The sequence below is a fragment of the Moschus berezovskii genome, chromosome 21 (genome assembly GCF_049115385.1).
Source record: "Moschus berezovskii isolate FMDL1 chromosome 21, NW_MosBer_1.0, whole genome shotgun sequence".
Lineage (NCBI taxonomy): Eukaryota > Metazoa > Chordata > Mammalia > Artiodactyla > Moschidae > Moschus > Moschus berezovskii.
Window position 1 is genome coordinate 1,785,188 of NC_142480.1, and position 17,523 is coordinate 1,802,710.

The window sequence follows — 17,523 nt, forward strand, 5'->3', positions numbered from 1 at the left end:
TGCCCACCAGGAGGGGTGGCCCAGGCCGTGAGCAGCAGCGTGCTCCCAAGGGCGCGCCATTCTGTGCCAGTGTCAGCTCCGCTGAGGACAAGGAAGACCCTCTTGTGCTTGAGAAAAGGAGCGACGGGAAGGAGGAAGAAGAAAGGGGGCTGACACCAGGCTCGGTCCCCTCGACTTAAACTGCAAAGGACACAGTGATTCCGCCCACTCCCCCAGGCAGCCTTGACAACGGGCGCCACAGCTATCACACAGATGCAAACGCTGAGATTCAGAGGGGTCAAGTGGCGTGCGTGAGCACACACAGCAGCCCCCAGGCCAGCGGTAGTAGTGCGAACCTAAGCGCGGTTGAGCAGCTGTTCAAAGCGGAATTTGGGGCTGTGCAGGCAGCGGGACAGCCGCGCCCACCGGCCCCGAGCCCACCTCGTACTCCGGAGCGTGCAGACGGCCCCCGAGCCTGTGCAGGCAGCGGGACAGCCGCGCCCACCGGCCCCCAAGCCCACCTCGTACTCCGGAGCGTGCAGACGGCCCCCAAGCCTGTGCAGGCAGCGGGACAGCCGCGCCCACCGGCCCCCGAGCCCACCTCGTACTCCGGAGCGTGGAGACGGCTCCTCCTTGCACCTTCGCCTCAATCTCCTCTGCAGAGTGAACACTGAGTTCAAGGGACACTTTGAGCTGAGACATCTTGATGGCCATGTACACGGCAGGGAGCGTTTTAAACCTCTCTGTTGGATTGCGTGAAAACTCCACAAAGGCTCTGCTCCACAAATATAGATAAAAAATAAGCTTACGAGCTGTCTGAAACAGAGGTAAGTGTGTATTATCTCTCTCATAAGAGATTCTCAGCTGCACATCTCCTCACAACTGCCAGCAAGCAATTTCTCATCACAGGGCTAACCCAGAAGACGCATTCAAGAGGAAACTGCTCAGTAAGAGCAATAAAAACTACAATGACATACCACTAAAGTAAAGCAAATATGGTCCTCACATATCATGCAGTATAATGTGAAATAAAGACCGACTTCAATGGAATGCCCAGCTAAGAAATCTTAATTGTGATCACTGGAAAAAAGTGACAGGTCTGGATTTTTCCTATTTTACTGCAGAATAAAATGCAGAGAGAGAAAAGCACACAGCTGAGCCGCTCAGCACTCGCTCTGGCCCCCCTCAGACATCCGGTTTATCACAGTGATGCTGAGGCATGGCCTCCACCCGCCCCCCTCCACCATGTCCTGCCAGCCTACCTCTTCCTCTGCGGGTAAGAAGCGAACAGGCAGTGTGGGCGCCCGCCAGGCACTCTCTGGTATAAACGGGAAAACCCTCTCATTCACATTTGTTGGTGAATGAATGTCAAAACCACCCAGGTCAAGCATCACACTCAGAAACAGACTCACGACACTCCAGCTGCTATCCCGGAGAGCACAAGCCTGGGGGAGCCGGAGCCCTGAGCTGGTAAGAGTGGCCACTCCATCGTCCTTCCACCCCCAGCCCCCCTCCCCACTGCACTGCCCCACCTCAGCCCCCTTTCCCTCCCCTCCACGGACCCCCACCTTCCCTGGGCTCCCTTCATGCATGTCCATTCCACTCCCACCAGCTGTCTCTAGAAGGCACCCAGGTCTTCCCTTAAAGATCATTTCTTTCAAAGACTCTAGACCACAATTCCATGATTCTCCTCTTCCCTGAGTTTTCCCAACTCAAGAGATGGAGCAAGCCGAGCCCACGACATCCCTCCCCTGCCTCCTCCCGCTGGCTCCTCTCTCCTTGTCCCCCAGGTTCTAAATGACTGAAGCAGGCAAAGTCTCCTGGGGGCATCTCTGGTGGCCATCCCACACGTGAAATCTCAGCCAGACACACCCTAGTGCAGCGCATCCCCCGAGCGCCAGCCCGCACCCCTCACACTACTAAACACCCTGGGTGTCAGACCCGGGACCACACAGCTTGACTCCTTTAGGAGGAACTCGGCTGAGAGAAGACACACTGCTCCTGACAACTACATGAACCACAGCTGCGCTTAGAGAGCTGTCCACACGGCCCTCTGATGACCCATTCTCCCACACACTGTTTCAAGAACTGGCCCCTGTAAAAATGAAAACCTCAAGGCTCTTTCACAACTGCAGTGGATTACAAAAGTATACTACTTACTTTGCACCATCAAACACAATGGACTTGACTTGGCCACACTGTCTGAAGAAAGACTGCAGCTGTTGGTGGTAGAGAAATCCATAGGGAGGGATATGCTTCAGCTGCAAAACATGGCAGGCATTAGCAGGGGCGGACCCAGAGCCCCCGAGAGTCACTGCGTTCACAGAGCAGAGCGCCATCTCTAACTAGAGCTGGACCTCACAGCAGGGCACTGAAGGACTGCTGACTCCTATGGGTAAAGTAATAACTGAGCCCTAACGATACACATTAAACAAAGGCTAATTCTTTCCCATCGTTCAGTCACTCAGTCGTGTCCAACTCTTTGTGACCCCATGGGCTGCAGCACACCAGGCTTTCCTGGCCTTCACACCATCTCCCGGTGCTTGCTCAAACTCACGTCCATCAAGTAGGTGATGCCATCCAGCCATCTCGTCCTCTGTTGTCCCCTTCTCCTCCTGCCTTCAACTTCTGCCAGCATCAGGGTCTTTTCTAAGGAGTCAGTTCTTTGCATCAGGAGGCCAAAGTAATGGACCTTCAGTTTCATCATCAGTCCTTCTAATGAATATTCAGGGTTGATTTCCTTTAGGATTGACTGGTTTGATCTCCTCATAGTCCAAGGGAGTCTCCAGAGTCTTCTCCATCACCACCGTTCAAAAGCATCAATACTTTGATGCTCAGCCTTCTTTATGGTCCAACTCTCACATCCATACGTGACTACTGGAAAAACCAGAACTTTGACTATACAGCCTTGACTTACTCCTTTCCCAATTGGGAACCAGTCTGCTGTTCCACGTCCAGTTCTAACTGTTGCTTCTTGACCTGCATACAGACTTCTCAAGAGGCAGGTAAGGTGGTTCGGTATTCTCATGAAGAATTTTCCAGTTTGTTGTGATCCACACAGTCAAAGGCTTTAGCGTAGTCAATGAAGCAGATGTTTTTTCTGGAATTCTCTTGCTTTTCCTGTGATCCAATGGATGTTGGCAATTTTGACCTCTGGTACTTCTGCCTTTTCTAAATCCAGCTTGTACATCTGGAAGTTCTTGGTTCACATACTGTTGAAGCCTAGCTTGGAGAATTTTGAGCATAATCTTGCTAGCATGTGAAATCAGTGCAATTGTGCAGTAGTTTAAACATTCTTTGGCATTGCCCTTAATTTGGGATTGGAATGAAAACTGATTCTTTCCCGTTAAAATAGTCCAAAAGTCCAATACACAAAAGTTAAGACTTTATTTCACCTTAAATAACAGAGCAGCCTATGTATCTTTGTCAAACATGGTATGTCTACACAGGCAGTGGTGGGAATGCAGACACCCCTGAGAGGCAGAGTGGGTCCTCACCCTGCAGGCAGTACCCAACCAGGAGGCGCTGGGCAATCCCTCCCTTCCCTCTCCCTGCCCCCTTCCCACACCCACCCTGCCCTCCCCGCAGGGCCATCTGGGTTCTGAGCTCTGGCTCTGGTATGAAACCTGGAGCCCCTGCCCCATGCCCAGCACAGCTCCACAAGAGGCGGCAGGTAGTGAACAGCAAGTGCCGTGGATTCAGGTCTGAGTTCAAGTCCTGTCTTGTTCAGTCTCTTTAGGCAAGTCACAGAGCCACCCTTGGACCCCCCAGCCATATCATGAATTAAGGGTGATGATCAATCTCTCACTCGAAGGGTGAAATGCAAAGAAAAATGAGTAAAAAGCAGCTAGCAAAGGCTCTCTCAGAGGACGAGCAATACACCCATACTAGCACGAACTCAGCTGTCACAAAGCACGTGGGAGAGAAGTTTGGCCCGCAGAGTGCATGGTGAACAGGCTGCCTGGCGGCTGCAGGAGGCAAAAACAATCCCATATCCAAAGAAGCGTGCCCTGGGGTCCCCCCTAGTGCACAGGGAGGCGAGGCGGCCGCCGAGAGAGCCTGGTCCACCATGGCCTCAGGAAGAGCAGAGGCCAAGCCAGGCTTCCCCGACTGCGAGGCAGAGCTGACAAGCACCTCTGCGGGCACAAACCGTGTGCTCCTCTGAGACACGCCCCCCCCCCCACCAGTGTGAGCTCTGCTTCTTCACTACCAGAGTGACCGACCCAACGGGGAGGAGAAGCTGCAGTGCTGGCAGGCTCACTACCTGTCAGCACCCTTGCCAGGTCTCTGCACCCCTTTTATTAGACGCAGGCTGATGACGCAGCAAGAGTCCACGAAAGCCCAACTCCCAAATGCTTTATTTCAGCTGCCGACCCTGACGTCACCCTGGGCTCAAGTTTGATTAAACATAGACTCCACCAATGTTGATCCAGTGGTGAGTGCTGTGACTGACCATCAGATTCGCCCAAAGCTCATGTTATTTAAACACTAATTTCCAGGCCACGCTTCCTAGTTCAGATTCCTAGTTCAGGCTCCCTAGATGGGGCCTCAAGTCTGAATTTCAAAATAAACAAACACTCTCTAGGCGATGTGAATGGGGATCAGAGTTTAAATCACAGTACAAATCTGCCAACCAAATAACCCTTTATGCTTTGCGTAACATGAAGTTGGTTATTAACCACCTGTTCTTAAATTTATGCAGAAGTATCTTAAATCCTTCAAAACGAGACAGGGCAGGCAAGGTTAGCCTTGAATACTTCACTCCACAAGGCTTTCTTTCTTAAGGCCAGGTCTGTGAGACAGGAACGAGTGGAGGCATGTGAAAAGGTCAGACAAGCCATGAGATTCACTTTAGGGGAAAAAAATCCACTAAGCATTTATACAAACAGAGACAAAGGGGAAATAAAATGTTCCGTATTGGCCACACTGGAGTGACACCTGTCTGAAAACCAAGCACCAGCCTCCCCGCCAGGGAAGCCTGCTGCCCCTCCACCTACCACGATGGTCTGGCCACACTGGAGTGACGCCTGTCTGAAAACCAAGCGCCCAGCCTCCCCGCCAGGGAAGCTTGCTGCCCCTCCACCTACCACGATGGTCGTCTTGGGGTCTTTGCCTGCCAGCTCCCTCACGGCGATCTCTTCGTCAGGCTGCCCGAAAGTAAAGTAATTTGGATAAAAAGCACCTGCCAACACAACCTGGAAGACAGACGTATTTTCATGAAGTAACAACATGATTTCATCAAGCTGTCTCATTAATACACTAATGTCATCCCATAATGAATCCATAATATAAAAGATGAGTTAATATTTTTTAAAAACCTGGACCTTTAATCAATCAAGCAGAAAGTCATGACTCCGGTTACTAACAGAAATACATTCTACAAGATCATTCCTCCAAGGAGCCTCTTTCTCAGAATGAGGTTTAGGGACTTCCCTGGCAGTCCAGTAGTTAAGACTCCACTCTCCCAATCCAGGGGACACAGGTTCGACCCCTGGTTGGGGAACTAAGATCCCACAAGCCACACAGTGCAGCTAGAAAAGAATGAGGGTTAGAAAACAGTGGTGAGTTGAACAAGGACACGAATGATTGCACACACAGGGCCCTGGGGGTTAGCCAGCATTTTCTACCTTCTCCTCAACGGGTCAGGCCTTCTCCAAAATGTTCAGGTAAAGTTACAATTGGGGCACATAGATTCAGAGCAGCAGGCCTGCCTTCAATGTTCACTTCTAAAAAGAACTCTGCAAAGAGCCGCTTCTTCAGTTAAAAACACCATTTAAAACCAACACCCAAGGAAGACTGTCTCAACCTGACAGTAATTTGACATCGGTTTCCCAGCAGCCCCCAGGTTACAGGATCCCAACTCTGTATGCGTCAGTCAACACACAGGTGCAGGCCAAGAATACCTCCTCCTCTGAGCCCTGAGTTAGAAGCACTGGCTGCCTTTCCAAGATAAACTTCCCTCTACACAAGCCTAGAAGGCTCCATCCAACAAGGGAATCTGATCATGGCCCTCCAAAGTTAAAATAACTTTTAGATGCAGGGTAAAAGCAACATAATATTAACAGCAATTTACTTTCTTAAAAGCCAAAATAAAAGGATCTCTCTGGAAGCAGTAAAGACAGCAGTCTTCAGAAACACTCCTCCAGAGATCAGAACTGGGTCTGGATCATCAACTCAGTGACACAGAAGACCTAAATGCAAGAGCAGAGTGTTTCCTGTTCTCCAACACAGTGTGAACACTGCACATCTAGGCTCTCCTGTGAAATACAATTTCTATCAGAAAAGGGGAGCAAGCACTTTCCCACCGTGAGACTAAAGGAGCAGAAGGAAGCAGTAAGAGATATCCGGGCACCCCGTGTACCTGCAGGATGAATCTCTGCTTGTATGTGTACTCCTGGTCCATGACAGGCCGCCGGGAGCCGACGTACATGTTGAACTGGGACATCCTAGTCTTCAGTTCCTCATATAACTCAGCCACCTAAAAAGAATGCATCAGCAGACGGTGTCTCCAGGTGACCGCACTATCCAGGACAGCGGGAGCACTAGAGAAGCAGCACACACCGGGGACCGCCACTCACCCACGGGGAAAGCACTGCAGCTGCTGAGACCACAGTATCAAAGACTGACAACAAAGGGTGAAGGGACACACAACACAGGGTTTCAAGCAACAGGACGGGCTGGCTGTGCTTCACAACCCCGGCTCACACACACACACACACACACAGGAAGCACCGCAAACGCATACACGGGCACCAGCTGTGCCAGGGGAGCAGGACGCATGGCCGCAGCCCCTGCTTCGAGTCCTGAAACACGTCCAAACTCTCTCGCCATAAGCACACACTGCTGTGACTAAAAACAATGGCTACACAGTCACCCTGAACAGAAAAACCTCTTTAGTTTCAACAGAATCGTCTCACATAAAATGATTTCATCACACTTCAAATATAGACACACAAGAATACAAAAATCCAAACACCTATGAAGGCATCATAAATTAACTTCCCACAAAATTATCTCAGTAAGTGACAATAAGGAAAAAACCATACAAGCCACAGCTGTAAAGGTAACTGGAAAAAGACTACAAAAAAGAATGGTAAGGACGGAAACTCTTAGAAGTCCTGACCTATGAAGAGAGGAGGAGAGCCTGGGGACACAGGAAGGGCCCAGCCTGGCCACTTCCACGCTCACTACTGAAATCACCCAGAAGGCTGCAGGAAAAACAGCTTGTCTAATTAAAAACCAATTTAAAATTATACAAGTCACTTTTTCTGACCAAAATGCAATAAAAATCAAAATATTAACAACAAAACAAGACACCTAAAGATATTTCTTTCTACCTAGATACCCAAACACTCTTCTAAAAGACCCTGAATCAAGGAGGAAGCCAACAGTGAAATAAGCTTCAGACAGGGATAGCAGTGAGCTTCCTACAGCTGCGAGGGAGCGCGCATCTACATGGGATGTCAAAGACCAACGGACCCAAACCACTCACAAGAAAACTCGCAGCTTTAACTACTTTTAATTAGAAAGACGAAAGTGCATCCCACTCCAGTATTCTTGCCCATGGACAGAGGCGCATGGCAGGCTACAGTCCGTGGGATCTCAAAAGAGTCAGACATGACTCAGAGAGACTGAAAGTGATAATCAGTTAAATTCTCATCTCAGTTAACACTAAAAAAGGAAACCAGAGAAAAACTAAATTAACGGAAAAAAGCCAAAGTCAATCCATTGAAATCTTTTTCCTTTCCTCTCCCCCAAAACACCTGCACAGTAAAACTGTCAAATCAAACCAAGAGTAAGTTCTCTGAAAATACAATAAACAGACATAGCATCTTGCAAACCAGTGCAGTAAAGTACTTAAGTCAGCAGGCCCAGCTGTCCACGCCCTGGACATTCCAAAGGAAGGTCTGGCTCCGGGCAGGTCACCTCCGGGTCCCTGGCACATCCTGCCTCTAAAAGCATCTTTGTTCAGCTGAGGGCTTTGTTCAGCATGGACACAACAAGCAGTTCATGGAGCAATGTGACGTTGTGGGGGCAGGGGCAAGGGGCTTGGGCCACACGGTGTCAATGCAACCTTCAGAGGTGCTGAAAACTAAGCAAGTAAGGTCAACCAGGTGAGCACCCCTGACTGTGTAACCAACCCTCAACACAAGCTTGCACGCCAAGGCGCAGCCAGCCTCCGCGGTCTGCAGAGTCTCCTGCAGGCTGTCAGCACCCATGCTGCCCAGGAGGCCCTGCCGTGAGAGGCCACCTGCGGGCCGACGCCTGACCTCTCCGGGCCCCTCCCCGCCCACCTTGGCCTTTGCTGACCTTCATCTGTGTCCTTTCGCTGGAACAAACTGTAACTGTGGCCACCAACACATCGATCCTACGAATGCTGGATGCAGGACACACTTCCTGGAAGGCTCACTGCTACCCATGGGGTCGCGAAGAGTCCCACATGACTGAGCAACTAAGCACAGCGCAGCACAGTACCCTGTGTGCTGCTGGTACTTGGCAAACGTCACCTTTATTTGCAGTCACAGAATATACAACTTACCTCTCTAATTCTCTTGATCTGAATGTAATTTAACCGTCCCCAGTCAAGTTCATCCTTTAAATACACAAAAGCATAACATTCAATATTAACGTAACAAACTAGAACTGATACACCTACTATAACATATATATCTCACCAGGAAGAATATAAACCAGCAGGAAAAACACTGTCTGACTCTTTCTGTTCAACTGTCACACAGTCGTGTCTGACTCCTTGCAACCCCATGGACTGCAGCACCCCAGGCCTCCCTGTCCATTACCAACTCCTGGAGAGTGCTCAAACTCATATCCATTGAGTCGGTGATGCCATCCAACCATCTCATCCTCTGTCATCACTTCTCCTCCCGCCTTCAATCTTTCCCAGCATCAGGGTCTTTTCCAATGAGTCAGCTCTTTGCATCAGGTGGCAAAAGTATTGGAGTTTCATCTTTAGCATCAGTCCTTCCAATGAATATTCAAGACTGATTTCCTTTAAGATTGACTGGTTGGATCTCCATGCTGTCCAAGGGACTCTCAAGAGTCTTCTCCAACACCACATTTCAAAAGCATCAATTCTTTAGTGCTCAGCTTTTTCTGTGGCCCAACTCTCACATCCATACATGACTACTGGAAAAACCACAGCTTTGATGACGATACAGACCTTTCTCAGTAATGTCTCTGCTTTGTAATATGCTGTCTAGGTTGGTCATAGCTTTTCTTCCAAGGAGCAAGAGACTTTTAATTTCATGGCTGCAGTCACCATCTGCAGTGATTTTGGAGCCCAAGAAAATAAAGTCTGTCACTGTTTTCATTGTTTCCCCATCTGTTTGCCATGAAGTGATGGGACTAGATGCCCTGATCTTCATTTTTTGAATGTTGAGTTTTAAGCCAGCTTTTTCACTCTCCTCTTTCACCTTCAATCAAGAGGTTCTTTAGTTCTTCTTCAATTTCTGCCATAAGGGTAGTGTTATCTGCATATTTGAGGTTATTGATATTTCTCCCAGCAATCTTGATTCCAGCTTGTGATTCATCCAGCCTGGCACTTCTCATGAAGTACTCTGCATATAAGTTAAATAAGCAAGGTGACAATATACAGCCTTGACGTACTCCTCTCAATTTGGAACCAGTCCAGGGATCCATGTCCAGTTCTAACTGTTGCTTCTTGATCTGCATACAGACTTCTCAGGAGGTAAGTAAGGTAGTCTGGTATTCTCATCTCTTTTAAGAATTTTCTAGTTTGTTGTGACCCACACTGTCAAAGGCTTTAGTGTAGTCAATGAAACATGATTTTCTGAAACCCTCTTGCTTTTTGATGATCCAACAGACGTTGGCAATTTGATCTCTGGTTCCTCTGCCTTGTCTAAGTACAGCTTGTGCATCTGGAAGTTCTCAATTCGTGTCCTGTCGAAGCCTGGCTTGGAGAATTTTGAGCATTACTTTGCTAGCGTGTGAGATGAGTGCAATTGTGCGGCAGTTTGAACATTCTTTGGCGTTGCCTTTCTTTGGGACTGGAATGAAAACTGACCTTTTCCAGTCCTGTGTCCACCGCCGAGTTTTCCAAATTTGCTGACGTATTGAGTGCAGCACTTTCACAGCATCAGCTTTTAGGATTTGAAATAGCTCAGCTGGAATTCCATCACCTACACTAGTTTTGTTCGTAGTGATGCTTCCTAAGGCCCACTTGACTTCACATTCCAGGATGGCTGACGTGAGGTGAGTGATCACAGCATCGTGGTTATCTGGATCATTAATATCTTTTTTGTATAGTTCTTCTGTGTATTCTTGCCACCTCTTCTCAATCTCTTTTGCTTCTGTTAGGTCCCTACTGTTTCTGTCCTTCATTGTGCCCATCTTTGCATGAAAAGTTCCCTTGGTATCTCTAATTTTCTTGAGGAGATCTCTAGTCTTTCCCATTCCATTGTTTTCCTCTATTTCTTTGCACTGATCACTTAGGAAAGCTTTCTTATCTCTCCTTGCTATTCTTTGGAATTCTGCATTCAGATGGATTTATCTTTCATTTTGTTCTTTGCCTTTCGCTTCTCCTCTTCCCTCAGCTATTTCTAAGGCCTCCTCAGACAACCATTTTGCCTTTTTGCATTTATTCTTCTTGGGCTGACTGTCTACACAGTGGCTTTCATGAGTAACTCAGGCAGTTGCTCTAAGGATGTATCTGGGCACAGCAAATTTACACACACAGACCCACCAGCAACCTTTCGAACACACACTTTAGAAGGAGAACAAAACCTGACCACACCCACCCCAAAAAAATAAAGGCTAACAGGCTGTTTTTTTCCAAGCCCACTATGGAACACACGGCTGAAGCAGCAGACGGAAAGCCTCGAGCCCCTCCGCTCTGAGCAGCAGCCCAGGTGTGGCCCCCAGGCCTGTGGTCCCGGCAGCTGCTGGGAATCCTGACACGGAAGGGTCCCCACTCTCAGAGGCGGGCAGCAGGCAGCACAGCCACACACAGGCCCCGCCGCCTCCAGGAGCTGGCCACTCCATCAAGCTGGGTGCTGCCGGTTCGCACATGGCAATGAGGCTGAGCAAGGGGGGCCCGGAAGCTCCCGGGGCACCGGCAGTCACAGCAGAGAAACTCAGGTAACGGCCACTGACCTTCGGGTGCCGCAGCTCCCCTCTCTGCCTGCAGGTCTGCCATGCCTGCAAAGAAACCATCGGGTTCAAAATTCTTTCCTGACCATAGACAATTTACAGATTTGTTTTTTCTTTTTGAAAATTATCAAAGTATGATAACACATTTATAGGAGACTTGGAAAACACAGAGCAAAGTTAACATATAGTTCTACTACACACTAAAACTATTCTTTTAAGTGGGTGAATTAGGATTTCTAGTATAGACCGAGACTCCCACCCTGACATACTCCTCCCCACAGTTTCTTTAGTCTCAGGGTCAGTAACGCCAGAACGCTTCTGACGGGGACAGGCGCATGGCATGACGTCAGAGGCCGCCGCTTCCGGAGCCGGCGCAGGGAAACTTACTCTAAAGGCTTCGACAAGCGCGATGCAGTCACTCCTACTACTACCGGCGAAATTCACTTTGTTTCTATAAATAGACAACACAGGGCGTCATTTGATCCCATCAAAACACAGTGACTTGAAAGTATGAGTGTTAAATACCTATATCCATCAAGATGCTGCCTGAAAGGCATCGCAAAAAAATTCTTCAAGGAAAGAGATGCCGCTATCAAGAGAATAAGCAAAGACAAGGTGAGACTCTCAGAAGGGCCTTGCCTTACTCCCGCCGTCATCACCCACCGCTGCACACTCACCGATGATAAGACACTCGTCCAGACACCCGAACACGTGTCCGAGGACTATGAGCTTGCCAAGCTGCTGACTGACAGGAAGCTGGGCTAGAACCCTGCCGAGGAAGGTCAGCTCACCGTCGTGGGCGTTTTCGTCTTCTCTCTGCCCGCTCACTGCGAGTGCCCCCACCTTCATGAAACGAGGCAGGGCCATCAGCAAGCTGGCTTTGTTCACATCCTTCTTCCCTCAGGCAGGGGGTTTAAGACAGTGACCAACTGGGCACGAGCAAGGTTCCAAACGGCCTCTGAGTCAGCTCACTAAAGATGAGACTAAAGGTGTTTTTGAAACCGAGAACGCCATTTCATTATTTCCACGTAACTCACAGGGTAACGACCATGGCAGGCCCAACCCCAAATATCCAGCCGCCGCATCATTCACAGCCAGATGGAGCAGACCCCGCGTGGAGAAAGATGTCCTCCACTGGACGGAGCGTGTTTTACGGACACCCAAGCAAGTACGAGAGGCACTCCAAGGCTGAGGGCCGGAGGCAGACAGGGGTGCCCGGCCGGGCTGCCCGCGCAGGGGCAGAGCTGGAGCTCACAGTAGGAGCAGGGCCTCTAGTGCCAGGAAGGAGAAGGCTGGTTGGGGTGAGGGCTTCTGCGGCCGAAGCTGCGGCCCCACAGGGGCTTCTCAGCCTCGCCGGCAAACAGCAAGCCCGGTGGGGGGGTGTGACGGGTGGTGAGAGAGCAGGAGCTTCTCACAAAGCTGGTCTGAACTACTATATAAATCTGGAATCAACCGTTAGTCATGAACACCTAGCCAAGCAAACACACTATTCACAGCCATCAAAATACCTTAAAGATATCCGCATTATGAAACCTATAAAATTCACCCAAAAAATCTTAGCTTTTCCCAGCACAAACAAGTATGAGAGGGTCCTACCTCCTTGAGCAGAAGGATGGTGCGTTCAATGTCACTCAGACGAGGTGGAGAAAGGGCTGTGGCCAGCAGAGCCCTGGGCTCACCCATGTCAAGTAACTTCACCTTCAATATCGTGCTTCCTAACGGACAACGCTGGAAAGAACAGAACTTGAATTTAGAAAGAGAAAAATCAGTCAATCAACTCACCTACTCACATGACTAGTACTTCAGAGGAAGCATCACAAGAGAGGAGGTAAAGAGAATTAAGAAAGGAAAACAGAGGCAGAGGGCTGGGCGGAGGACAGAGAGAAACCGGAGACGGACAGACGCGGGAGAGGAGGAGAGGGGGATGGACCGACGGCAGAGCGGGTCAGAGCGCCAAGCAGGGGAGCACAGGGGCAGCAGGGCAGCACCGGCCACGTCACAAGACAGAAGGCGCGCACACGGGGTGGTGGCTGGGGACGGCGCTCCTCGGGCCAGCACCCTGGCACTGCGCAAGCCCCCTCAGGGCCCTGGGGCCCAGGCGACAAAGCCAGTACTGGCATTAAAGATGACCCTGGTCACAGGTGACGTTTCCGGGGTCAAAATTATAGGACACTCAAAATACACTCCGTAGACTGTTGGGTAAAACTGTCCATAAAAGCCGACTATGAAGATGACCAAAGTTCGTTACCAGCATCTCAGGGATGACATGGCTGGGGATGGAGTTGTCCCAGAAATCCTTGTGCACGAGTCTGTAACAGTATCCTTTAGACACCCGTCCAGCGCGGCCTTCAAACGGGGAACATTCAAATGCTGGCATTAGTTACTTTAACATAAGCATAAAGACATGTTTCAGAATAACCATTAAATACTAAGGAAAACTCTGTTATCCTCTACCAAACCAGGTCAGTAAAAAATTCAAAATAGGTCAGTGTTAGAAGCAACCTTATACACAGAAATTAAGTGCTAACTTGTACTCAGTACAGTATCAAATGCGCATTTCCAAAGACTACCACGTTGGCCCCAGAATGCAACGGCAATCAGAATATTATCAACACCACATCTCTCCTGCAAACACATAGTTCACACTGATAACCAAGCTGCCGAGAGAAGCCATGCTTCCCCCAGTGGATGGGCTGGTTGTGGCCTGTCCCCACACCCGTGCGGAAGCGTCCACCCTTCATGATGACTTCATATGACTTGAGTGTGCAGAACTCAGAAGCAGGCCTGGCCTGTGGAGACTGGCCAATAAACAGCTTTTCTCTTGCGATGGTATCATTTGTGCAATGAAAACTGCTTTATCCAAAAACAGGATAAAATCTGAGAGCTCGGAAGGCGGGGAAGGGGCTCCTGCATGAATACTTGCTTTTAAAAAGTGGGGCAGCCCAGGGAGGTGCCTGTGGAGCCTGGACCCCTGCCCTTTCTGCCCCCCCACCCCAGGAATCCGCACCCCCTCACCACCGGGAGGCTGAGTGGAGCGTCCAGGCTTCCGCCTCCACCCCTACCCCACCCCAGTATCTTCAGACAACAGCACCACACGTGGAAAATCCCAAGGTGATGACAAAACCAAACGCACAACACCTAGAACCAACGAGTGAAATCAGCAAGTCACAAGATTCAACAGTAGCACAGAAAATAAATCATCTATACACTAGAAACGAACACGTGAAAACCAGAGTGAACAATGCCCTCACGATCACTGCAATCACTCCAACTAAACTGAATGCTTAGATTCAGATCGAGCAAAATGGCTTCCTTGGTGGCTCTGATGGTAAAAAATCTGCCTGCAATGCAAGAGACCTGGGTGCGATCGATCCCTGGATTGGGAGGATCCCTGGGGAAGGAAATGGCAAACTACTCCAGTATTCTTGCCTAGAGAATTCCATGGACAGACAAGCCTGGCGGGCTACGGTCCATGAGATCACAAAGAGCTGGACATGACTAACACTTTCTAGCAAACACATGCAGCATCTGTATGCTGAAAATAACACAATGCTGGTGGAAGAAATCGAAGACAACCTAAATAAAGGGAGACACACACACTCAGGGACGGCAGGCTCAGCTCTCCATAAACTCATGTTCAGGTCTGACACGAGTCCTAGCGGTGCCATGGGCAGCTTCTGTGTGTGTGCACACAACATCACTCTAAAGTCTACACAGAATCATGTCAATGTATGGGAAAACCAACCAATATTGTAAAATAATTAGCCTCCAGTAAAAAAAAATAAAGTCTACACAGAAAGGCAACGTGTAACAGAACAGCTAAAACAACCTTGAGAACGAAGAACGGAGGGGGAGGAATCCATGTGCCTCACGTCAAGTCTCACTATGCAGTGATCAAGGCAGTGTGTTATTGATGGAGGGAAAAACAGGCAACAGAACGGAATGAAGAACCAGAGCAGCCCCAGACAAGGGCACCCAAGTGGTGCTCACAGAGGGGCGCACGCCCTTCACCAGGAGGAGGACGAGGGTGCTGGGACACCGCGTCCAGACAAACCGCTCATCAGCTTCGAAAACTGACTAAATGGATCACAGACACAAAAGCAAAAACCTACCTATGAAACTTCTAGAAGAAAACAAGCAGAAAAACCTTTGCAGTCTAGGCTAGGTGAATTGTTCTTATATGACATCTTAAGCATGATCCATAAAAAGAAAACCTGATATCAATAAACCACACCAAAATGTGACTCTTTCTCTCTGAGATACCCTGTTGCTGCTGCTGCTACTGCTGCTAAGTCGCTTCAGTCGTGTCCGACTCTGTGCGACCCCATAGACGGCAGCCCACCAGGCTCGCCCGTCCCTGGGATTCTCCAGGCAAGAACACTGCAGTGAGTTGCCATTTCCTTCTCCAGAGATACCCTGTTAAGAGGAGTAAAAGACAAAATACACATGGGGGGAAAAATAGGAAGTCCTCTACATATGACCCTTCAAGTCGCAAACTTTCAAAGATGAGAACATGAGTGCCAGCTTTCGTACCCTGGCACTGTGAAAGGCGGCCACACGCTCCTGGGGGACATGCCAACGCTCTTAGCTGCTCAGCAGAGAGGAGGGCCGGGCACACAAACAGTCTCACAGCGTGAGATGCTGTGGCTTTATACGTGAAACTGGTTCCAATAAAGGTGAGCTCTGTTAAGACTAAACGTACGAAGAGCACAAACCTTCGAAGGACACGCAGTGCGTCCCCAGGTCCCAGGGCTGCGCTGGGACGCAAGTGCCTTACCTTTCCTCTGCTCACAGCTGGTCTTAGAGGCCCAGCTCAGCCGCAGACTCTGGTAATTCGTGTCTTCATCACAAACCAGAGTTCTGGTCAAACAAAAATCTATAACTGTCATAAAAAACGGAATGTAAATACCAGGCTCGCGAGAGACCACCGCCACAATCACATGCAGACTCTGTGCCTTACGGATTTATGGAAAGTCGATTTATGGAACACACAGCCTTTAGAACTGGTGTACACACAGCAGCCTCTGGAAAAGACCAGCCATTCCCGACTGCCCAGGACAGGGCAGCGGTGGTCACAGTCTCCTCCTACGGGCTGGGCATCCAGACACAAAGAATACTGCCTGTCAGAGGACCTGCAACGCCCCAGCCTCCCAAAAGGGGGAAAAACTCACGGCGGGACAGTCAGGCTCAGCTGTATGTGGGGTGGTGGGTTTTCTCAGCTTTTGTGTGTGTGTGTGTGTGTAGGTCTCAGCTGTGTGTGTGTGTGGTTGTGTGTGTGTGTGTGTGTTTTTTCAGGTCTCACCCTGTGTGTGTGTGTGTGTGTGTGTTTTCAGGTCTCACCCTGTGTGTGTGTGTGTGTGTGTGTGTGGTTGGGGGGGGTCAGGTCTCACCCTTTTGTGTGTGTGTGTGTGTGTTTTTCAGGTCTCAGCCGTGTGTGTGTGTGTGTGTAGGTGTCAGGTCTGCCGTGTGTGTGTGTGTGTGTGTGTGTGTGTGTCAGGTCTCAGCCGTGTGTGTGTGTGTGTGTGTCAGGTCTCAGCCGTGTGTGTGTGTGTGTGTGTGTGTTTTTCAGGTCTCACCCCGTGTGTGTGTGTGTGTCAGGTCTCACCCTGTGTGTGTGTGGGGGTTGTGTGTGTGTCAGGTCTCACCCCTGTGTGTGTGTGTGTCAGGTCTCACCCCGTGTGTGTGTGTGTGTCAGGTCTCAGCCATGTGTGTGTGGGGAGGTCTCAGCCATGTGTGTTTGTGTGTGTGTCAGGTCTCAGCTGTGTGTGTGTGTGTCAGGTCTCAGCCGTGTGTGTGTGTGTGTCAGGTCTCAGCTGTGTGTGTGTGTGTGTGTGTGTGTCAGGTCTCAGCCGTGTGTGTGTGTGTGTGTGTGTGTTTTAAAGGTCTCAGCCACGTGTGCGCGTGTGTGTGTGTGTACACAGTCAGGTCTCAGCCCTGTGTGTGTGTGTCTCTGTGTGTATGTGTGTCTGCACACGGGTGGGGTGGGGGGCGGCTGCTCCATGTCCATGTCAGGGTCCTCCCCCCCTAGACAGGGCCTGTGCCGCTCTCCCCACGCCCCAGGCCCAGCACAGAGCAGGCAGGCTCCGTGCGGGAAGGGGGTCTGTCCCCCGCCACATGCTCGCCCCTCCTCAGTGCCACCCTCCTCCAGGAGAGCCTCCTGCACGTCCATGACACCACGTGCCCCCAGCCCGTCCCGACGGCTCCGCCAGGCTCCAGACAGCCCTCCCACCATCACCCGCGGGACCTCCACTCCAGACACGGGGCAGGCAGCATCCAGGCCCTCCATCCTGTGCCCATCCTCCACCCACCTCGTCTTCTGCGCCCCCACCCGACACTCCCTCAGGCTCAATCTCCAGCCTCTTCTCTGGAACTGGAGCTCCCCCCACCGCTGTCTTGCAACCCTTCCCAGCAGCCCTT

At 50.2% G+C, this 17,523-nt stretch overlaps 1 protein-coding gene across 1 annotated transcript in view; it reads right to left on the bottom strand.

Annotated features, from left to right (window-relative positions):
• The window catches only part of TDRD9 (tudor domain containing 9), a 101,197-nt gene that overhangs the window by 44,511 nt on the left and 39,163 nt on the right, over window positions 1-17,523 (bottom strand). Inside the window, exons 15-26 of the mRNA XM_088829868.1 lie at window positions 15,884-15,988; window positions 13,355-13,452; window positions 12,703-12,834; window positions 11,784-11,949; window positions 11,632-11,695; window positions 11,494-11,557; window positions 11,110-11,154; window positions 8,519-8,572; window positions 6,341-6,457; window positions 5,067-5,174; window positions 2,140-2,240; window positions 581-754 (exon numbers count right to left, since the gene is read on the bottom strand). Coding sequence (XP_088685994.1) covers window positions 581-754; window positions 2,140-2,240; window positions 5,067-5,174; window positions 6,341-6,457; window positions 8,519-8,572; window positions 11,110-11,154; window positions 11,494-11,557; window positions 11,632-11,695; window positions 11,784-11,949; window positions 12,703-12,834; window positions 13,355-13,452; window positions 15,884-15,988 — 1,228 coding nt within the window. The remainder of the gene's footprint in view (window positions 1-580; window positions 755-2,139; window positions 2,241-5,066; window positions 5,175-6,340; window positions 6,458-8,518; window positions 8,573-11,109; window positions 11,155-11,493; window positions 11,558-11,631; window positions 11,696-11,783; window positions 11,950-12,702; window positions 12,835-13,354; window positions 13,453-15,883; window positions 15,989-17,523) is intronic.